The sequence below is a fragment of the Papio anubis genome, chromosome 6 (genome assembly GCF_008728515.1).
Source record: "Papio anubis isolate 15944 chromosome 6, Panubis1.0, whole genome shotgun sequence".
Lineage (NCBI taxonomy): Eukaryota > Metazoa > Chordata > Mammalia > Primates > Cercopithecidae > Papio > Papio anubis.
The window spans coordinates 155,080,546-155,104,402 of NC_044981.1; the positions used below are offsets into that span (position 1 = coordinate 155,080,546).

The 23,857-nt window shown below is 39.8% G+C and overlaps 1 protein-coding gene and 1 long non-coding RNA gene across 4 annotated transcripts in view; one reads left to right on the forward strand and one right to left on the reverse strand.

Annotated features, from left to right (window-relative positions):
- Positions 1-22,030, forward strand: part of SNX3 (sorting nexin 3) — a 51,630-nt gene extending 29,600 nt beyond the window's left edge. The window contains exons 2-5 of one of the 3 annotated variants that reach the window (XM_031666845.1): positions 9,894-9,989; positions 18,669-18,793; positions 20,073-20,128; positions 20,993-22,030. In XM_031666845.1, coding sequence (XP_031522705.1) covers positions 9,894-9,989; positions 18,669-18,793; positions 20,073-20,128; positions 20,993-21,057 — 342 coding nt within the window. In that variant the 3' untranslated portion in view covers positions 21,058-22,030. Of the gene's footprint in view, positions 1-9,893; positions 9,990-10,615; positions 10,947-18,668; positions 18,794-20,072; positions 20,129-20,992 lie in introns of those variants that run through there. The other 2 variants (NM_001168987.1, XM_009206303.4) reach the window with 2 other exon arrangements.
- On the reverse strand, positions 10,423-23,297 carry LOC116275385. The gene is made up of 3 exons (XR_004184458.1): positions 23,250-23,297; positions 12,338-12,449; positions 10,423-10,505 (listed from the first exon to the last, which is right to left on the reverse strand). It is a non-coding gene; the product is annotated as an uncharacterized LOC116275385 (long non-coding RNA).
- Positions 23,298-23,857: the final 560 nt, after the last annotated feature.

The window sequence follows — 23,857 nt, forward strand, 5'->3', positions numbered from 1 at the left end:
AAAGAAAGAAACTAAATACTTTGGCTTAGTGACAATCTACATTTCAAAGGTTCTCGGGACTAAAAGCTTATTCTTCATTTAAATGACTTCTTCTCAGCCTTATTAAGAGTTCATCTAGGTTATAAACCATATCTCCAGTTATTCATGCTGTTCCAGATTGGGTAAAACAGGTATCAAAAGTACTGAAGGGAGAAGTAATAGCTTAAGCACTTCTCAGTTTATCTTTTATCTCTAGATGTAGATATTTGGAGAAATGCGGCTGTTTAATGAGAACTGTAGTGGGGCATCCATTTACATCTCTTAGGATTGGTTGAATAGAGTATGGCCTATTGAGTATACTTTTGATGTTGTTGCCAGTCTCTTTTCAAATGTACACGTGACACTATCTGAAGAAATACTAGAAACACCTAGTAAACATTTTTCTAATATCTATTGTTAAGCTATATTCAGGTGATCACATTTTGAGGCTTGGTTTTCTGCTTGGCTATCAGTGATAATCAGGTAACATATAGGGTATCTGTGAGCTGCTGACTTTAATAGGTCAGCCTGTGTAAGTGTATAAGACCTACCTTTTTGGAGACCAATAATGTGGTAGTTTCTTATGCTTAGACTTGAAGGGAGCACTTGTTTTAGACCTCTATACCATGGTTTCAAAAATCTTTTCCTTAGTATGTAATGTCCATTTGCATTCCTGATGATCTTACCCTGTGTGATTAGTAATACTTTTTGTAGAAAATGGCTGGTTTAGTATCTGGCATACACATGTGTCTCTTAACATTTTATCACTTTGCAGTTTTGTTCCTGGTATATACAAATAGCAACAAAATAACATTGAACAATTCTCTTCAGGTTTTTAGTCTTGTTCTTTTCTAGTTCTTTGAATGTCCCAGGATCTTGTAATTATTTCATCACTTTTTCATGAGCCAAGCAAAATATATTCTCATCTTGCAAATGAAAAGCAAGATACCTACTAGCTTGAGCATTACCCTGAATTTCTCCAGAAGAGTACAAATATCGAAGTAGACTATAAACCCTTCTTTAATTCTGTTTATTAAATCAACAAATTGAGAACATACTGTACTTAATACATCTGTATATTAATACTGTATTTGGCAGGGAGTGGGGCTTTCCTTCAGTAAAGCAATTTCTCTCCTAATGGTTAAAGTTAGATAAATAACTTCACCTAAAAATGTGAATTCTCCAAGAAGCAGAGTTTATTCTGTGGTCTGATAGTTTTGTAAGTTCAAATTCGCTGGGCAAATTCTAAATGGCACTAAATTTTATTATGAAGGGCTGGTTCAAGAAAAAGGTATTAAAAGGTGGGAAAGATAACTATTGGAGGAATCTGACCTCTCCTTACCAAGTGACCCAGTCATGGGACAAACTGACATTATATGCCTTGTGATGTGATGCCTCAGAAAACATCAACATTCCTGTGGTTTAGGAACATTACTGCCAATAATGCATAACAAAACTGGTCATGAGGAAACAGACAAACCCAAATGTAGACTGTAGCTCAGATAGCTAGCCTGAACTCTTTATTGTCAATGTCTTCAATGACAACAAGGCAGGGGCGACTCTTCTAGGTTAAAGATGACTAAAGAGGCCGGGCGCGGTGGCTCAAGCCTGTAATCCCAGCACTTTGGGAGGCCGAGGCGGGTGGATCACAAGGTCAGGAGATTGAGACTATCCTGGCTAACATGGTGAAACCCCGTCTCTACTAAAAATACAAAAAACTAGCCGGGCGCGGTAGCGGGCGCCTGTAGTCCCAGCTACTTGGGAGGCTGAGGCGGGAGAATGGCGTGAACCCGGGGGGCGGAGCTTGCAGTGAGCCGAGATCGCGCCACTGCACTCCAGCCTGGGAGACACAGTGAGACTCCGTCTCGTGCCTTGAAAAAAAAAAAAAAAAAAAAAAAAAAGATGACTAAAGAAACAACGTGCAGTATATAATTCTTGAATATTCTAAAGCGTAGGGAATGGTGGGAAATAAAACCGAAAAGTTTAAACTGCACTCTAAATATGGGGCTAAGGTGTCTACCTGTGACCTTGAGATATGGTTTATAACCTAGATGAACTCTTAATAAGGCTGAGAAGAAGTCATTTAAATGAAGAATAAGCTTTTAGTCCAGAGAACCTTTGAAATGTGCAGTGGCTCACGCCGATAATCTCAGCACTTTGGGAGGTCGAGGTGGGGGGATCACAAGGTCAGGAGTTCAAGACCATCCTGGCCAACATGGTGAAATCCCATCTCTACTAAAGATACAAAAAAATTAGCCAGGCATGGTAATGCGCGCCTGTAATCCCAGCTATGCGGAAGACTGAGGCAGGAGGCAGAGGTTGCAGTGAGCTGAGATTGCGCCATTGCACTCCAGCCTGAGTGACAAGGCAAGACTCTGTCTCAAAAAAATAAATAAATAAATAACCACCAGAGGTGGGAGGATCCCTCCAGCCCAAGTGTCTGTTGTATGCTAGGATCTTGCCACTGTACTCCACCCTTGGCAACACAGCGAGACCCTCTGTTTTTTCCTGTCGTCTTTGATAATATTGGTAATCTATTTTATAGTTTTCCAAAGAAATGTTACTAAGTAGTGGTAACAGATTAGCATTTGGCAAATAACAATTAACAAAGGCATATTTTGAGTGTGGAATAAGATAGTTTTATAGACTCAGTGGATTCCAGGCAACGAACTTAACTTTTTTGAGATGCAGATAATTATAATTATCTGCTCTTTAAATGTTAGTTTGGGCCCTGACATAGCTTTAAGTGACTGTTAATATTGGGTTTCTTACATAGAACCCTTGAGAGCTATCCAGATTATTTGAGCCTCTGTCTTTGCTTCAGATATATGATGAAACGTGATTTGCAGAACTTTTGAACTCCATGAACAAAACTGAAGTCTAAAGTAGTCCAGGGTTACTCAAACTCACTGTCTTCGGCATTTGCTAATATATACCTATACAAATAGATGAAGGCTGTGGCTTACTTTTTGGTTCTTGCCCCATGCTATACTTTTGCTTGTCTCCCATCTTACCTGTCTGTGATCACTGTGCCCATATTGGCTGATCTATTGTTATTTACCACAAATAACATATTTCTTGTATTTCCTACAAATACTATTTCATACAGATGGTTGTATTTGACACTTTTACCTGTTAGGAAATAAAATGAACAGTAGCTAGGAAGAAAATTATGGCTTCCACTTCATACTCAGCCTGATACTAAGAAACTTCTCTTAAAATTGGGGGAAAATATGAATATTGGGGTGAGAGAATACTAAATCTTGCTGTTTAAATTTCAAAAGTTTTAGTCATCTTAAAGTAAGTTAACAATATTTAAGCCTGATTTACATTTAATTTCAGAATTCATTCTTTCTGGATAAATCTAGAGCATTTAAAGTGACATCCAAGATAAAACCTTTAAGGGATTTTTGCTGTAATTTGCCTCAGTAGTCTGACTCTTGTCCATACACTTCAAAGCAGATAAACCTAAGAATTAACTAGAGCCATCTGTTCTTAATTCTACACCTTAAACCTACATGCAGCTCATCTGTGGCTTCTACTTCTGTGGTAACTTCTCTGTTCTATTTTTTCTGTTCATAGCTATCATTTTTCTATTCAAACATATTAACTCCCGGTGCTCACAGGTAGGCACCTTAGCCCTATATTTAGAGTCCAGTTTAAACTTTTCAGTTTTATTTCCCACCACTGCCTATGCTTTAGAATATTCAAGAAATATATACTAAATATACCCTGTACTTACTTCTTCTCTGCATTTAGCTCACACCATTGTCACCGTTTTCAACTGTCTTATAGTATGGCTAGCTCTGTCCTGGCTGAGGCCATTGCACTCTAGCATGGGCAACAAGAGCGAAACTCTGTCTCAAAAACAAAACAAAAAAGAGTCCCGGCTGGCTGTATGCAGTGGCTCACACCTCAAATCCCAGCACTTTGGGAGGCTGAGGTGGAAGGATCCCTTGAGCCCAGGAGTTCAAGACCAGCCTGAGCAACTTAGGGAGACCCTGTCTCTAAAGGAAGGAAGGCAGGGAGGGAGGGGAAGCAGAGAGACCGAGGAAAGGAAAAAAAAGGAAGGGAAAGAATGAATGAATCCGGGCCAAATCAATTGTCAATTCCTTCGTGCTTTTTGTATTACACAAATGGTATTATGCTATGGAATATACTGTTCTGAAATTTTTTTGTTGTTGTTGAGGTGGAGTCTCACTCTGTTGCCCAAGCGGTAGTGCAGTGGCATGATCTCACCTCACTGCAACCTCCGCCTCCCGGGTTCAAGCGATTATCCTGCCGCAGCCTCCCGAGTAGCAGAAATTATAGGCTCGTGCCACCTCGCCCAGCTAATGTTTGTATTTTTAGTAGAGATGGGGTTTCACTGTGTTGGCCAGGCTGGTCTTGAACTCCTGACCTCAAGTGAGCCACCCGCCTCGGCCTCTCAAAGTGCTGGGATTTGAGGCATGAGCCACCGCGCCCGGCCTGAAACTTTTTATGTGTCATACATTCTAGACAGCTTTTCTGATTAACCTATGGCTGAGTTATATTTTGTAAAAGGCTGTGTAATGTAAGTTTGTAATGTAAGATTTATTGTTTCTGGTCTTTTTTTTTTTCTATTACAAACAATGCTGAAATATTTTTGTATGTGTGGAAATATTTGTAGGATTAATTCCCATTGAAATTGTTCATTCAAAAGTTATGTGCATTTAATACAGTAATGGATAATGTATTCACCAAAATGCCCCCCCTCCTTTTTTTTTTTTTTGAGACAGTCTCCCTCTGTCACCCAGGCTGAAGTGCAGTGAGTGATGTGATCACAGCTCATGCAGCCTCAGTCTTGAAGGCTGAAGCCGTCCTGACACCTTATCCTCCCACTACAGGCATGTGCCACCATGCCCAGCTAATTTTTTTTTTTTTTTTTTTTTAACAGAGTTTCGCTCTTGTTGCCCAGGCTGGAGTGCAATGGCGCGATCTTGGTTCACTGTAGTCTCCACCTCCCGGGTTCAAGCAATTCTGCCTCAGCATCCCAAGTAGCTGGGCTTACAGGCACCCGCCACCACGCCTGGCTGATTTTTGTATTTTTAGTATAGACAGGGTTTCACCACGTTGGCCAGGCTGTTTGCGAACTCCTGACCTCAGATGATCCGCCCACCTTGGCCTCCCAAAGTACAGGGATTACAGGCTTGAGCCATCATGCCCAGCCAGTTTGTAGTCTTTTTAACCATGGAAATTCAACTTTTTATGTGCTTATTTTCTAACCTCCTTGGTTGGTATATGTTTCATAAGGGCCAGGTCTGCACCTTATTCATCATTATAAATAATGATTCTACCTTATCTAGCATGGTGCCTTTTATAGATGATCAGTAAATAATAGTTTAGTCCTCCTGAAGCTGTAGGTAAAAAACCTGTCCTCCCTTCAGTCATTTTATAAAAGTTGAATAAGTTGAAAGTGACCAATCACAGGAGTTTCAGCAGTGAACAAACAACAACAAAAACCCCCCACATTTTCCACTTACTTATTTTAATCGGTGACGTTGAATTACAAGTCCTTGTAATGATCAGGAAGATGTTTAACAAGCTAAGTTAACCACTGCATATGTAATGGGCAAGTGATGTTCGAATTTCTTGATGTGACTTTAAACTCTAAAGAAGTCCTCATGCAAAAAGAAATCATAACCAGTTAAGAAAACTAAAAGAACTTTCTTAAGCTAATCATGATCCTCTGTAAGTATATAAACTATCAAACTATTAGCTAATCAGAGAAGGGAAAGGACTTTTCCCCCATCACCCCTCCCCTTTCTATTAGAGTGAATCAGATATAATCATGATTGTGTCAAAAGTTCAAAAGGGAAAATGGAAGGTAAAATGAGCTGAATTGGCACTCTTCTCTCAACATTGTACCTGTAAGCTTGATATGTTGTTTCAGAGATTAACTTTATAGACTTCCGTACCCAGAAGTATGAAAATTCTTAGGGGACTCTTTTCACAAGCTTGATCTTAACGTATTTGAATAAAGAGAGCAGTTAATCCCCTTTGTAAAGTAATTTGAGAGGAGGGAATTCAGAATGTAAAATCTCACCTGCAGAAAACACTCAGCTCTGTAAAGGCCTTTTTATCTTTAAGACACTTACAAAGACTTAATATTTTAATGCGGAAGGGTGAACTTGGTTAAAAAGCCAATAGGTGAAATTAGAGAGAAATAATCCAGTGCTTTCTTTCTGGGAATTATTCTACTCTCCAGGGGACCTAATTTTATTCCCTGTGGGGAATGAGAATACCCTCTGTACAACAAGCCAGCATCTTTAAATATAAGCTTGACTTTTAGTATAATAAGAGTCTTGTTAGGTGCAATTATTTCCTTAGTCATTAATACAATGAACAAATGTTGTGGTTACCTGGGAAAGAAAATTCAAGTGCTTTTAAATCTCTTGTGAGATTTGGTTTCATGCTTGAAACCTATACGCTGTTATGCCCAATAGCATCTGTTGAGAATTCTAAGCTATAAGGTATACAACATAGAGAAGTTAATACACTTAGGAAAAAATTGAGACCACTACAAAATGGATGTAAGGTCCTTAATAAAAAGCTTTTATTGTGTTGAGTGACAGCTATTTACCAGTGGCATTAAGCTTAACAAATAGGTAGAACTTTCTTAGGAGTTAATATTACAAGATGATGTCCCTGTATACACAGTAGGAAGCCAGTCTTTCCTTCAGGTGGCACTTAACTTTTTTCTTCCAGTTGTAAAACACTTTGCAGTTCTATGCAAATTCTGTGCTAATTAATTCAAGGTCTGAATTAACAGACAGAATATAATCTAAGAGAATATATAGTGTTGAGTAGTATTTTTGGTAGAGTATGGCATTAGTTATTGTGTTAAGTCATTTCTGTCACCTACAAACTCTGTGATATTTTGCACATTTTAAAATCTTTTTGGCTGGGCACGGTGGCTCATGCCTGTAATCCCAGCTCTTTGGGAGTCTAATACAGGTGGATTCCTTGTACTCAGGAGTTCAAGACCAGCCTGGGCAACATGGTGAAACCCTGTCTCTACCAAAAGTACAAAAATTAGCCAGGTGTGATGGCATGTGCCTGTAGGCTGAGCTACCCAGGGGGTTGAGGTGGGAGAAATCACTTGACCCTGCTGTGATCATGCCGCTGCTCTCCAGCCTGGGTTAGAGTGAGATCCTGTCTCAAATAAAATAAAATCTATCTTCTTTTTTTTTTTTTTTTTTTTTTTTTTTGAGAGAGGGTCTCGTTCATTGCCCATGCTGGAGTGCAGTGGTACAATCACAGTTCACTACAGTCTTGAACTCCTGGGTTCAAGAGATCCTCCTACCTCAGCCTCCCAAGTAGTTAGGACCACAGGCACATGCCACCATGCCCAGTAAATTTATTTTATTTTTTGTATAGATGGAATCTTTTTATGTTTCCCAGGCTGGTAACTCTTGGCGTCAAGCAGTCCTCCCACCTCAGCCTCCCAGAGCACTAGGATTACAGGCATGAGCCACCGTGCCAGGCCTGAAATCTCTTCTTAATTATAAAATACTGGTCTCATACCACTCCTAATAGTCTTTAGTGTCTTTAGTCATAAACCATTTCTTATTGGATTTGGTAACATCTTTTTTTTTTTTTTGAGTCAGAGTCTTGCTGTCGCTCGGGCTGGAGTGCAGTGGAGCGATCTTTGGCTCACTGCCACCTCCACCTCCCGGGTTCAAGCAGTTCTCCTGCCTCAGCCTCCCAAGTAGCTGGGATTACAGGCGCCCGCCACCATGCCCAGCTAAGTTTTATATTTTTAGTGGAGACGGGGTTTCACCGTATTGGTCAGGCTATTGGTCAGGCTGATCTCTTGCTGGTCTCGAACTCTTGACCTCGTGGTCCTTCCACCTCGGCCTCCCAAACAGCTGGGATTACAGACGTGAGCCACCCCGCCAGGCCCAGCATATTTTTTCTTTAAAAGGAATCCAGTAAAAGATAATAGAAATCTTTCTTGTTACTTTTTTTTAAATGTAGAAGTTGACTGAAGTGGCAACAAGTAGCCTTTGCAATCTTATAAAGAACAAAGTCTCCAGAAATTTTCTTACATTCTGGTGTAACTTCCAAGTACTGGGTGTTATGTTTTCGGTTCTTGCCCTCGCTTTTAAAGCTCTGGGTTTATGAGCTTGGTCTACTGAGTACGATTTAATTTCCTACTAGTGGTAAGACCACAGACACTGTATGCAGCACTTTCCCTGCTGTTTTTGGCATTTTTTAGGTGGCCGTTAAGAATAATGTTTTATTTAGGTCTTTTTTTATGCAAGATCTAATCTAGTCCTCTTAACAAAATATTTTGTTTTCCTTTAAAAGTAGCTAAGTGGGCGGGTTACGGTGGCTCACGCCTGTAATCCCAGCACTTTGGGAGGCTGAGGTGGGTGGATCATGAGGCCAGGAGATGGAGACCATCCTGGCTAACACGGTGAAACCCGTCTCCACTAAAAATACAAAAAATTAGCCGGGCGTGGCGGCTGGGCCTGTAGTCCCAGCTACTTGGGAGGCTGAGGCAGGAGAATGGCATGACCCTAGGCTGCGGAGCTTGCAGTGAGCCGAGATCGTGCCACTGCACTCCAGCCTGGGCAACAGAGCAGACTCTGTCTCAAAAAATAAAGTAAAGTGAGCCAGCACAGTGGTATGACCCTGCAGTCCCAGCTACCTGGGAGGCCAAGGCGAGAGGATTGCTTGAGCCTAGGAGTTTAAATCCAGCCTGGGCAATGCAGTGAGACCCTCTCTCTGGGAGAAGAAAAAGAATTTCTACATCAATGGGCAGTGATAGGCATTGAGACATAAGTTGGGGTTTTGCTATAATGAATGAGCACCAAGAAAATTAAATTTTAAAATTGAAAAGGTTAATTGTATTTCCCCTATGAGGACTGTTTGCTGAGGTACTAGCTAGAAGAATAGTCAAGAGCTAACCTTTTTTCACCCCTGCTTAGTTGACATTTTTAAAGCTCACCAAAATAATAAGAAAATGACCTACATTTATGCAGATAGCCCCAGGCAGAATGACATCCAAAAGCATGCATGCAAAGGTACATTTAAAAGTTGTATTCTTGTGTAAATACTTTTAAAGAACTAGTGGGCCAGGCAGTGGCTCAGGCCTGTAAGCCTAGCACTCTGGGAGACTGAGGCGGCAGATCACGTGAGATCACGAATTTGTGATCAGCCTGGCCAACATGGTGAAACCCCGCCTGTACTAAAAATACAAGAAAATTAGCCAGGCCTGGTGGCAGGTGCCTGTAATCCCAGCTACTTGGGAGGCTGAGGCAGGAGAATCACTTGAACCCAGGAGGCGTAGGTTGCAGTGAGCCAAGATTGCATCTCTGCCTGGGCGACAGAGCGAGACTCTGTCTCAGAAAAAAAAAAGAACTAGCAAAGTTTTTTTTTGTTATGGGTAAAAGGTCATCTTAAAAACCTCATGATTTCGGCCGGGTGTGGTGGCTCATGCCTGTAATCCCAGCACTTTGGGAGGCCGAGGTGGGCAGATCACCTGAGGTCAGGAGTTCAAGACCAGCCTGGACAACATGGTAAAACCCCATCTCTACAAAAATACAAAAATTAGCTGGGCATGATGGTGGGTGCCTGTAATCCCAGCTACTCAGGAGGCTGAGGTGGAGAAATCACTTGAACCTGGGAGGTGGAGGTTGCAGTGAGCCGAGATCGTGCCATTGCACTCCAGCCTAGGCAACAAAGCGAGATTCTGTCCCAAAAAAAAGAAAAAGAAAGTCATGATTTCTTTTGGTAAGGTAATCAGATTTGCCATATTATCAATTGGCAAGCCTAGATTCCCCCATTCCTCCATTTTTTTGACGTTTCCTTAATGTACTTCAATTTAGGAGTAACTTTTTTTGTTTCAGACAAATCTTCCTATTTTCAAGCTGAAAGAATCTACTGTTAGAAGAAGATACAGTGACTTTGAATGGCTGCGAAGTGAATTAGAAAGAGAGAGCAAGGTAAGAATGATTCGAAATGCGGTTTTAAAGCAAAACATTCCAAGTTTTAATGTTTAATATTTCTCAGGAAAATGATCTTGAATAAAATGGGTAAAAGCAAATGTGATTTCTTTTTTTCAGATAGTTCGATGTCATTTTATAGAGGTAGAGTCTTTGTAAATTTTCCTTAGAACTCTTTCTCTTGTCTACTTTGGCTCAGTTGAGGTCTTTGCTGACTCACACTTGAATAACACTTCTTAGAATCTTCTTGCTATTACTTCCTTCCTTTCCCTCATCGTCCTATTCCATCTTCCCCTCTCCACACACTTAAGCCAGGTTTCTCTTTCTCAGTACATTTTATAAATGTCAGTGTATTTCCAATTTTGTTTTACTGACACATAAGTTTTTTTCATCACACGTGTTCATGTAACAGAAGTTTCATAAAGCAGTAAAAGACCTCACTCTGTGTGATATATGTTGATACTTTTCAGATTAGCGTTTTTAAATGATAGCCGTGATCCACTAGTGGGTTGCTGCCTGCAATTTAAAAACACTGTTACATGCCTGATCTTCTTAGAATAGAATTTGGTAGCTTTGGCTTCAAAATAAGTTAAAGCAAGGTCTCACTCTGATGTCTCTCATTTCAGCCCTGCCTCAGAATGACATCAGAGGCAAGGAGTCATGGAAGGACATGGTATGCTCAGAATGATGAAAAGTTATTTTGTGACTAGAAAGTAGGTGAAAAGAAGTGGGTATGGTAGGAGTCCTGAACTAGATGAAGGCTAGTTTGTACTCATTTCTCAAGTTTAATAAGTGTTTTGGTTGTTGTTTTTTTTTTTTCTGTTTCTAGCTTAAAAATGGCTGCATAAGAGCACAAAATATGCAGATAATAGCATTCCAACAAAAATATAAAGAAGGCCAAGCATGGTGGCTCATGCCTATAATCCCAGTACTTTGGTAGGCTGAGTCAGGAGGATCTCCTGAGCCCAGGAGTTCAAGACCAGCCTGGGCAACATTGTGAGTCGCGCCCCATCTCTTCCAAAATGTTTAAAAAGGAATAAAACTAGAAATACAAAATCCATGTTAAGAAAGCTCTAAAACTTTACCAGAAAAAATAAGACGTAAATAAAGAGCGACCAGGTGCAGTGGCTTACGCCTATAATCCCAGCACTTTGGGAGGCCAACGCCAATGGATCACTTACGCTCAGGAGTTCGAGACCAGCCTGGGCAACATGCGAAACCCCATCGCTACCAAAAATACAAAAATTAGCCAGGCATGGTGACATGCACCTGTAGTCCCAGCACTCAGGAGGCTGAGGCAAGAGGATCACTTGAGCCCAGGAGGCAGAGATTGAAGTGAGCTGTAGTCTTACAGCTGCACTCCAGCATGGGCACCAGAGCCAGACCCTGTCTAAAAAAAAAAAAAAAAAAAAAAAAAGTGTGATACTGTATTCATTGTAATACTGTGTTCCTCGTTTGGAATATTTACTTTTGAAGATTTGTTTATTTTATGAACATTTTAGAGAGCTCATTCTTTGTGTTCTAGGAGTTATGGGTAGAGCTATGAACAAATTAAGGTCCCCTCTTTTATGGTGCTTATATCTTATTAGGTAAATTGCAGCGGGGAGGGGGTTGTTGAAGAGAAGGCAGGAAAAATGTAGTAAAATATATAGATGTCATATGATGAGAAGCTCTAAAAAAAAAATAAGACAAAGCTAAACTAAGGGAAGTAGGAAGTGCCAGGGGAGCCACTCTCATATAGAGCGCAGGGAAGGCCTCGCTCTAGGTGACATTAGCAGAGACCTGCATGAAGTAGAGCAGTATCTTCTAACTTATTTATAAATTCATAAGATTCTAGTAGAAATTTCAGTAGGGGTGTTTATAAACTTGAAGATTTATATATGAGCTTTAGAATCAGTAAAAACTCAAGAATAACCAAAAAATATTTTCAGTATATAGTGGGCAGCAGGTGTTTGTTCTACCAGACGTCAAAACATATCTTAAAGCTATAGTAATTCAAACAATGTGGTGTAGTCATATGGCACTTAATGATGAGAATACATTTTAAGAAATGCATCCTTAGGTGATTTCATTGTTTGTGCAAACATCATATGAGTATACTCACACAAACGCAGGTGGTGTAGCCTGCTACACACCTAGGCTATATGGTACAGCTTATTGCTCCTAGACTACAAGCCTATCCAACATGTTACTGTACTGAATACTACAGGCAGTTGTAACACAGTGGGAAGCATTTGTGCATCTAAACATAGAAAAGATATGGTAAAAAATACAGCGTGGAAGAATTTTTTTTTTTTTTTTAAAGCACTGACAATTTTTTAAATGGTACACCTGTATAGGGCACTTACCATAAATGGAGCTTGCAGGATTGAAAGTTGTTCTGGGTGAGTCAGCGAGTACGTGGCAAGTGAATGTGAAGACCTAGGACATTCCTGTTTATTACTGCAGGCTTTATAAACACTGTACATTGAAATTTATAAAATATTTTTCTTCAATAATTAATCTTAGCTTAGTTTTTAAACTTTTTACTTTAACTCTTTGACTCTTGTAATTTAACACTTAGCTTAAAACACAAACGTATTGAACAACTGTACAAAAATATGTTCTTTATATTCTTATTTTATAAGCTGTTCTCTATTTAAAATTTTTTTAACTTTTTCTTAAAAATCAAGTCACAAATATACATAGGAGCCTAGGCCTGCACACAATCAGGATCACCAAGACATTTCTAGGCAATAAGAATTTTTTACCTCCATTATAATCTTATGGCACAACCATTATTATCTTATGTGGTCCATCTCTGATGGAAACTGTTATGCAGTGTATATTGCTTTAGGTTGGGCAGATAGATGAGTGGAATGTAATAGAGTTTAGACTTTGACCCATGTATTTATAGGGAATTTAGTTCATAACAAAAATAACATTATCATTCAGTGGGAAAGGAATTCAGCAAATGGAGTTGAAATATTTGTCTATTAGGAAATAAAGATTTGTATCTCACTATATACAAATTACAGATGGTTAGGAGATTGATAGATTAATTGATTGACAGAGTCTTGCTCTGTTGCCCAAGCTGGAATGCAGTGGTGTGATCATAGCATACTATAACATCCTCCAACTCCTGGTCTCAAGTGATTGTCCTGCCTCAGCCTCCCAAGTAGCTGGGACTACAGGCATGAGCCACCATGTCCAGCTAATTTTTAGAATTTTTTTGTAAGAACGGGGTTTCACTATGTTGCCCAGGCTGGTCTCGAACTCCTGGCCTCAATCCTCCTGCCTTGGCCTCCCAAAGTGCTGGAGTTACAGGCATGAGCCACCACACCTAGCTGAGAAGTGTCTTGATTCATAGGCTTTGGGCTTTGCTTCACATACCATGTGGCACACTGGAAATGTTTAATAAACTTTTGCTGAATAGTATATTTTGCTTTTTAAAATTATTATTATTTTTATTTTTAGTAGAGATGGGGTTTCACCATGTTAGCAAGACGGTCTCGATCTCCTGGCCTCGTGATCTGCCCACCTTGGCCTCCCAAAGTGCTGGGATTACAGGCGTGAGCTACCCCGCCCGGCCGCTTTTGTTTTTAGTAACAGCTTTATTGAGATATAATTCACATACCATGCTCTTCACCCATTTGAAGTGTATAATTCACTGGTTGTTAATATGTTCGCAGAGTTGTGCAACCATCACTATTTTAGAGCACTATTCAATTTCAGAGCATTTTTATCACCCATTAAAAGAAACCCTGTCCCCATTAGTAGTCACTACTGATTTTTCCCCAACCCTTCCTCACTCAGCCTGAGACAACCACCTGCTAGTCTCCTTTCTCTGTGGATTTGCCCATTCTGGACATACATAAATGAAAGCCCAGAATATGTGATCTTTTGGGTCTGGCTTCTTTCACTTAACATGTTTTCACAGTTCATGCTTTTCTAACATGCATCAGTACTTCATTTTGTTTTATTCCTAAATAATATCCTATTGTATGCTTATACCACATTTTATTTATCCACTTATTTGGTGGACATTTGGTTCTACTTTTTGGCTGTTTTTAGTAGTGCTGCTGTGAACATTTATGCATAGGTTTCTGTCTACATGTGTTTTCATTTCTTTTCAGTATATACCTACCAGTATATTGCTGGGTCATATCATAACTCTTTTTAACCTTTCGAGGAATTGGCAGACTGTTTTTCCAAAGCAGCTGCATGATTTTAACATTCTTACAAGCAATGTGAAGTTCTACTTTTCTCCACATCCCTACTAATTAATTGCCTGTCTTCTTTATTATATTGCCTGTCTTCTTTTTTTTTTTTTTTTTTTTTTTTTGAGACGGAGTCTCGCTCTGTCGCCCAGGCTGGAGTGCAGTGGCCGGATCTCAGCTCACTGCAAGCTCTGCCTCCCGGGTTCACGCCATTCTCCGGCCTCAGCCTCCCGAGTAGCTGGGACTACAGGCGCCTGCCACCTCGCCCGGCTAGTTTTTTGTATTTCTTAATAGAGACGGGGTTTCACCGTGTTAGCCAGGATGGTCTCGATCTCCTGACCTCGTGATCCGCCCGTCTCGGCCTCCCAAAGTGCTGGGATTACAGGCTTGAGCCACCGCGCCCGGCTTGCCTGTCTTCTTTATTATAGCTATCCTACTGTTTGTGAAGGGGTATTGCATTGTGGTTTTGATTTTTATTTCTCTGATGGCCACTAATGTTGATTTTTTTTCATGTACTTACTGGCCGTTTATGTATCTTCTTTGGAGAAATCTTTATTGAGATCTTTTGCCTTTTTAAATGGGTTCATCTTTTTTATTTTAGAGTTATGTCGAGAATATATAAGACTCTTAGAGTTCCCTATCAGATACGTATTTTGCATGTATCTCCCAGTCTGTGGGTTGTTTTTCACTTTCTTGGTGTTGTCTTTTGAAGCACAATACTTCACATTTACCATTAGACCAGTTAAATAGATTGAGAGTTAAATCCATGTGAAAGTTGTACTCGTATTACAGTATTGGAAAGAACAATGTAATCAAGTTATTTTGTGGTATATTAGTACTTTTAACTAAGATCTGTTAAACTAAGCTAGAAATTAGCCGACATGTATTGTGGTCAGATCTTTTAGCTTTTATTCTAGTTTACTTTACTTTCAATATATTATGCTCACCAGATACTCTGTTTCTCACCCCACATGTATGCACATATCTTTGCATTCGTGACCTTTTAATTAGTATTAGATTTTTTCTTTTCTTTTTTTTTTTTTGAGACGGAGTCTGGCTCTTGCCCAGGCTGGAGTACTGTGGTGCAATCCCGGCTTACTGCAGTCTCTGCCTCCCAGGCTCAAGCAATTCTCCTGCCTCAGCCTCCTGAGTAAAGGGGTTACAAGCGTGCACCACCATGCCCGGCTAATTTTTTGTATATTTAGTAGACACAGGGTTTCACCATGTTGGCCAGGCTGATCTCGAACTTCTGACCTCAGGTGATCTGCCCACCTTGGTCTCCTGAAGTACTGGGATTACAGGTGTGAGCTACCGCACCCAACCTGGTGTTAGAATTCCAATTAGGTGTTTTCAGACTGCTTTAGCAAAAATAATTTGATGTAGAAGAGAATCTTAGCTGGATAAGCCATTTATGATTTTTATAGGTCATTAATCCTGTTGCCTACCACCTCACCATCCATTTGAATGACTAGTTTGAATATATTAGGAAGAATGTATCTCTACAGAGGATAATATAGCAATCCTTTTCTTAAATTTCCCTTATATATGAAATTTATATATATTTAATTTTATATATATATTCTTAAATTTTTTTTTATCATTTTCCTTCTTTCTTTGACATCCTCGAGCCATACTTTTCTTAAGTTTCATGCTAAATTCTACCCTGAATTAATGATGGTCGTTTATTTAACACACTGGTTCTAGATTCTTTTTCTAAATAATAATTGTGTAGATACAGATATTTTTCCCTGCTCACCAGATAGCCATTCTACTGGAACTTAATGGTTAGCATTCCTTTGTTTCTCAGTTATAAAAGGTCCCTGCAGATTTTAACTCTTAGCTAAACAGATGCTAACATGGGAGTGAGATCTAAGAATGCTAGCATAAATTTACAGAGATAAATCCTTAGATATCTTCATCATTGGTCATCTGGGGAGAGTAAATCTAGGAAGGGATTATAAAGTTTATTTGGACGTTTCGTTTTTTTTTTTTTTGAGGCGGAGTCTGGCTCTCTTGCCCATGCTGGAGTGCAGTGGCCGGATCTCAGCTCACTGCAAGCTCCGCCTCCTGGGTTCACGCCATTCTCCTGCCTCAGCCTCCCGAGTAGCTGGGACTACAGGCGCCCGCCACCTCGCCCGGCTAGTTTTTTGTATTTTTTAGTAGAGACAGGGTTTCACCGTGTTAGCCAGGATGGTCTCGATCTCCTGACCTCGTGATCCGCCCGTCTCGGCCTCCCAAAGTGCTGGGATCACAGGCTTGAGCCACCGCGCCCGGCCAGACGTTTCGTTTTTTGTTTTTATTTTGTTTTTTGTTAATCTACATGAAGTCGAGTTGTTCTTTCCCTTTTTTACCCTATTGAATTTTGTTTGAGGATAAACTCCTTGGTGTAGAAACTGTATCAAGGGTTTAAAGTTTTAATTTTTTTGAATATGTGTAATTTTTATTATTAGTGAAAAGAAATATATATATGTATCAGTTTACTATCTATATTTCTCCTTGTTCTAATTGTTTGCTTACACATTTTTCTGTTTGGTTTTAAAGTAAGGATCCAGCTAAGTGGTTGGTCATTTAACAGATATTTGAGCTTCTGTTGTATGCCCAGTTTTTCTTAAAATAACCACAAGAAGCCTAAGACAGGGGTCTTGATTTGAAGACATTAGTATGATAGATTGGTGGTTTTCCACCAAAGACAGTTTTATCCCCCGGGAGACATTTGACACTGTCTAGAGACAGTTTTTATTGTCTCAGCGGGGGGTGCTATGATGTCTAGTGGGTAGAGGCCGGGGATACAGCTAAAGAAAAGAATGCCAGTCTGGACAACATGGTGAAACACCATCTCCACAAAAAATAGAAAAATTAGCCAGGCATGGTGGCATGCTGTGTGCCTGTAGTGTCCCAGCTATTCAGGAGGCTGACGCAGGAGGATCACCTGAGTCTGGGGGAGGCTGCAGTGAGCCATGATTGCACCATGGAACTCCAGCCTGGGTGACAGAGCAAGACCCCATCTCAAGAAAGAAAATAATGCACAAGAAAGCCCCCCTGTACAAAAATTACCTGATTCTCAATAATGCTAGGATAGAGAAACCAAAGAAACCTGTGAAATAGCTAGGTGCTATTTAATCAAAACAAGTATTTTGAGCTCCAGAATAACATTTTTTAAAATTTATTTATTTTTTTTAAGACGGGGTCTCGCTGTCACCTAGGCTAGAGTGCAGCAATGTGATTTTAGCTCACTGCAGTCCTGAACTCCTGTATTCAAGTGATCTTCCCACCTCTGCCTCCTGAGTAGCTGGGACTACAGGCTCACACCACCACACCCCGCTAAGTTTTTTTTTTATTTTTGTAGACATGTGTCCAGGCTTGTGTTACTCCTGGTCTCAAGCAATCCTCCCGCCTTCCTTGGCCTCCCAAGTGCAGGGATTGCAGATGTGAGCCACTGCACCTGGCCTATAATAATATTTGAGCTCTGGATAATTCCCAGAAGGGAGAGATCGCAGGAGTTGACCCTTGGTTAGGCTTTGAAGGGGAAAATTTGGGATCTTCCTATAGTGCGGGAAGGGAGAAATGACAGGTCTTTGGGAAAATACAGCAGGATAGGACATTTGGGAGAAAGTTGACTTGTTTCTTAATTTAGGAAACAGAATAGTGACAACTAGAGTTATTGATATTTTGTCATCACCTCAAACACAAACAGGAAAGACTATAATGCAGACGGTAAGAGGTTGAAGAAACCAGAATTCTTTTTTTTTTTTTTTTTTTTTTGAGATGGAGTCTCGCTCTGTCGCCCAGGCTGGAGTGCACTAGTGTGATCGCTGCTTACTGCAAGCTCCGCCTCCTGGGTTCACACCATTCTCCTGCTTCAGCCTCCAGAGTAGCTGGGACTACAGGCACCCGCCACCATGCCCGGCTAATTTTTTGTGTTTTTTAGTAGAGATAGGGTTTCACCGTGTTAGCCAGGATGATCCTGACCTCATGATCCGCCCACCTTGGCCTCCCAAAGTTCTGGGATTACAGGCGTGAGCCACCGCGCCCGGCTGAAACCAGAATTCTTATCTAACCATGTTGCAGAGAGAACATTAACATTTCTTCATTTAATTGAGAGTTGATTTTGATCTCTGCAGTTTCTATTGCAAGAAGGCATTGCCTTCTCCAAGTGGCATCACAAGTGTCTGAGGGGCATGGTAACCTTTATTTCAGTATTGTGAGTGTTCTCTTTGTATACCTGTGCTTCGATAAGGCCAAGAAAATTAATATAAGCTCTGGGCCCTGCCTTTGAGTTAGGAGCTTTTGTCTGATGGGCTATTCTGCATTTATCTAAACATTTGGTCTTTTTTCAGTGTATTTTTTGCTCTTTTATATTTAAACTAGTTTGACCAGGTGATGGCTGCCATAGTGAGGACTTGCTTTGTGTTCATGCTGTGCTCTATACATTTTCACAACCAGTCATCATGATCAAGAACTTTCCGTCTTCATGTTTTAGGTCGTAGTTCCCCCACTCCCTGGGAAAGCGTTTTTGCGTCAGCTTCCTTTTAGAGGAGATGATGGAATATTTGATGACAATTTTATTGAGGAAAGAAAACAAGGGCTGGAGCAGTTTATAAACAAGTAAGTGCTTCCTATTCCTCAAAGTGTAGCAGTGAGGTATGTTTTGAGACTACTTGAAGTGACTACTTATAGTTTAGATGTTAAGCTAAACTGCACTGTTGCCTTTTAGCCATTTCCTAACTTTTCATATCATTTAAACAAAGTAAAGTATCCGACAAGTTGAATATCATGTGATAAATATTAACACACTTGAGTGATTGAAATGAGCATCTTTGTGTTGACCTAAGTTTTGTATTTGTTTTTCTTGGTTAATTTATGCAAATTACATTTAAAATTACGGCATTTAAAAAATACAGTTTTACTTATGATTCTTTCTGATTTAAGGTATGTTCTAGCATGAACAATAAAACTTACAATATACTTGCAATCATCTTGTCTGATTGCAGATGGAGGTATTAGCATGTCTTGTATAAAGGTGCACATTTTTAATTTTCATGGTAAAATGTATTCTTTTAAAAATGTAAGAGGACTTAGGATTGTTTCTCTCTTACTTTAGAAACTCTTGATAAGCTCAAACCAATATTTTTAGCTTTTAATTTTATTCCCGTTTGAAATACAGCTATTTTGTAAAGTAATAGAAAGCCAAAATGATAGAAAGATTTATGCCAAGAAAGACCTCACTGTAATTGTGCATTGGCCTTAAACTAGGAAAAGTAAATCAAATCCTACAGAATATGGTAATATGAGCTTACACTTTAAATTTTATCTAGTGATTTGAAGATGCATGAGTGGTAAACAGAAGAGAAAGGGTTACATAAAGCCCTTGGTTATCTACTATAGCACTCAATCTTCATTGTCTGTAAACCTTTTTTTTTTTTTTTTTTTGACAAAGTCTTGCTCTGTCACCCAGGCTTTGGAGTGTAGTGGTGCAATCTCGGCTCACTGAAACCTCCACCTCCCAGGTTCAAGTGATTCTCATGCCTCAGCCACCTGAGTAGTTGGGATTATAGGTGCACACCATAGTGTCTGGCTTATTTTTGTGTTTTTAGTAGAGACAGGGGTTTGCCATATTGGCCAGGCTGGTCTCGAACTCCTGACCTCAAGTGATCTGCCTGCCTCAGTCTCCCACAGTGCTGGGATTACAAGCATGAGCCACCACGCCTGGCCTATATTAGATGTTTTTAAGTTGTAAGATAGGAGTCTGGTTGCCCAGTCTGGTTTTAAGCAGGCAAAAACAAAATGCCTGGATATTTGTGCCTGTTTTTTTAGTATTTGGGGCTTTTATTGAACTTCATTGTATTTCTAACTTCAATCCTGTATCTTCTCCTCTTTAAAATAGATTCTGGCCTGGTGCAGTGGATCACACCTGTAATCCCAGTACTTTGGGAGGCCGAGGTGCGCAGATCACTTGAGGTCAGGAGTTCCAAGGCCACATGGCAAAACCCTGTCTCTACTAAAAATACAAAAATTAGTGGGGCGTGGTGGTGCACGCCGGTAGTCTCAGCTACTCAGGAGGCTGTGGCAGGAAAATCGCTTGAACCTGGCAGGTGGAGGTTGCAGTGAGCCGAGATCACGCTACTGCACTCCAGCCTGAGTGACAGAACAACACTTTATCTCAAAAAAAAAAAAAAAAAAAAAGGTTCTTACGATCAATTGACATGTTTCACTTTTAACATTAAAATTAAAGTTTCTTATGAATACACCAGCTATATGTAAAGCTAATTGGATACATGTACCACATGCAGTGAAAAATTTGTGATTAAATGTTTTCTAAATTAAGAGTTGTGAACCAAACAAAAGAACATATGCTATTAGTTGATAGTGCATAGCTTTATGGACAGTCCAGAATAATACTTATTAGTAAACTGTACATGCTTCTGGGCCAAGCATGGTGGCTCATGCCTGTAATCCCAGCACTTTGGGAGGCTGAGGTGGACAGATCACTTGAGGTCAGGGATTTGAGACCAGCCTGGCCAACATGGTGAAACCCCGTCTCTAGTAAAAATTAGCTGGGCATAGTGGCACACGCCTGTAGTCCTAGATACTCAGAGGGCTGAGGCACAAAATCACTTGAACCCAGGAGATGGAGGTTGCCATGAGTCAAGATCAGGCACTGCACTCCAGCCTGGGCAACAGAGCAAGACTCCATCTCAAAAAAAAAAAAAAAAATTATACATACTTCTTAACCTTAAAATATGTGTTTTGAACTCCCCCACCTTGTGTAAAATGTTGGACTAAATTTATATTTTTTATTCTTAGGGTCGCTGGTCATCCTCTGGCACAGAATGAACGTTGTCTTCACATGTTTTTACAAGATGAAATAATAGATAAAAGCTATACTCCATCTAAAATAAGACATGCCTGAAATTTGGCAAGAAGGGGCAAAAATGTGACTATTAATGATTGATAAGCACCAGTGAAGAAGTTCTAACTTTTAGCATGCTGCACAGAAACTGGTATAACATGCCTTCAGTATACTAACACTCATATGCTCAGTTTTGTTTTGTTTTGGCAGTTGACAAGAAGTTAATTTGCTTTAGTGAAAATCCCTCATTCCAGCCTTTCTATATAAATAGCTCTTCCTTGCTGTTTTAATGTGGTGCACACTGTAGCCTCACAAACCTGTTATTCCAATGTAATCTGCAGTGTCCTAACTAAAGTTACTGGCTTGGTCTTATTTGCACAGTTTTTGTGTCTTGTTTGCTTCTTGCATCTGATTAACTAGAATATTTCTCTTTCCCCCTTTTAATGTGTGATGTCACTTGACCCAATTTATGTGTAGGAGCACTACACCATTGGTTTCCAATACTGCACACGTAAGATACATACTTGTGTGCAGAAAGTATCTTCCTTCAGGCTTGTAATACCCTTCACATGGAAGATTAATGAGGGAAATCTTTATATTCTGTATAAAAACAAAATCAAATTTATATACTAAAATCATTTGTCTAAAAATTTAAGTTGTTTTCAAATAAAAATTAAAATGCGTTTCTGATATGCACTGATTGTGTTGCCTCCAGCTTTTCTTTGCTCTCTATGAGTGACTGCTTAAGTCACTTGTTGAGAGGGATTATTTACTAATTATATACTTCTCATTCCTGTCATTCCATTCCCTTTAAACAGTGGTGACATCAAATATACTTCCACCCATTGAATGGGGTGTTTTCAACAACAACAAAAGTGATATACTAAAAAATTTATTCCTTAAGACTTACTGAATCATTTTGAAGCACTTTTGTGTATTTCAAAACTGTTTTATAATCTCAAGTCATTTATTAAAAGGACTTTTAAAGATAACTCAATACCATTTCTCCTATTTTTCAGAAGTTTTTTCCTAGTTCAACTGAGTGACTTGTTTAAATAAATTTAGCAGGGGTGTAATAACTCTTCTTAGTCAGCAGGTTTGTGCTTTCTCTTTAATTTGGTTTGGGATACTAGCACACTTTATCCTCTTTAAGAGAAGGGCACAATCTTGTAGCCTGACCTGCAAAAATGATAAGATACCAGAAAATACATGACTTCTTGCTGCCTAGCTTGTGTTGTGGTCAGACCTTTCAGCCAGAATGTGGTCTCTAGTTTGAGTCTGTACAACTTCTGGTGGTTTGGGGACCCGTTGTGACTTGGAGTTAAATCCCAAGGTAAAGAAATTTTGTCCTCCTACAACAGAGGCGTCTCCTCTGAAGATGGATCAGTCCATTTAAAAGGAAACAAGCTTAGGTCTTGGCCAAACTAGGACGTCCACCAAGCAGATGGAAGTCATAGGAAGAAGTCATAGTTGCCCCATAAGGCCTTTCGTTGCTCAAACAGTATTTCACAGTTCCCTAATACTGGAGATTTCAATTACCGTAAAGTAAGAAGGTACAAAGCTAAGCAACACGTAAGTTTTATTTCAGTGAACTGAGAAGTAAAGTCAAAGGCTGTCAGTTTTGGGTATGCAGAACAGAATAATGGTAGCTCTGCAAAACCAAATAATTCTTTAAAGCAGTGGTTCTCAGCAAGGCACAGTGACTTGCACCTATAGTGCCAGCATTTTGGGAGGCCAAGGCAGGAGGATTGCTTGAGGCCAGGCGTTCTGAGACCAACCTGGGTAACATAGTGAGACTGTGTCTCTACAAAAAGTTTAAAAATTAGCTGGACATGGTAGTGTGTGCCTGTAGTCCCAGCTACTTGGGTGGCTAGCCGGAAGTGTATCTTGAGCCCAGGAAGTTGAGGTTGCGATGAGGCAAGATCATGCCACTTCATTCTAGCCTGGGTGAGAGTGAGACCCTGTCTCAAAAGAATTTTTTTTTTTTTTTTTTCTGTTAAACATTAAAATAAAGCAGTGGTTCTCAACCAGGGATGATTTTGTCCCCCAGCGGATGTTTGGCAATGTCTGAAGATATTTTTGGTTGTCTCAACTAGGGAATGTTACTGGAATGTAACAGGTGGATGTCAGAGATGCTGCTAAACCTCTTACAATGAACAAGCCAGCCTCCCACAACAGAAAAATGTCAGTAATGTCAAGGTTTCCACTCACCATGGAGTCTTGATTTTGATCACTCACAGACAAGGAATAGTGTGGTTTAGGATGGTTTGTACCAGCCTGCCCACTTTTAACCTCTACCACAATTTCCTAAGGGCAGGCATGCTCTTGAAAAGTCAATGGTTTTAAAGTAGGCGAAAAGTTTATTCCAGGTAACATGTTTTTGCCTAATGGAGGAGGGTACTTTTCAGTGATGTCTCGTAGGAAATTGAGACCATGGTTTATAGTAAAACTATGCCTTTAATCCACTAAAGTAAAAATACAGGTGCTCATAATTCTAACTACATAGGAGGGGATTCCAGAATCCCTTAAGAATCTTCCTAAAAAAACTAATTTGGCAGTGAATTACAAAGCAATAGATGGGTAATTCTAAGGAATCTCAGGCTCTGTGTCCATTGTTTAAGTATTTAATTGCCTTGTCTCAACTCCTGCCAGTTATAAAGGGTCAATATTGGTGGTAACTTTAGTAACTTACATTGAGGATTACATGTAAAATTCATAGAACAGTGTCGGAACATATAAAAGCATAATAATAGTTATTAGTTGACAGTGGTAGTCATGGATACAACAGTAGTAGCAGCAAATGGTACCACTCTTACTCA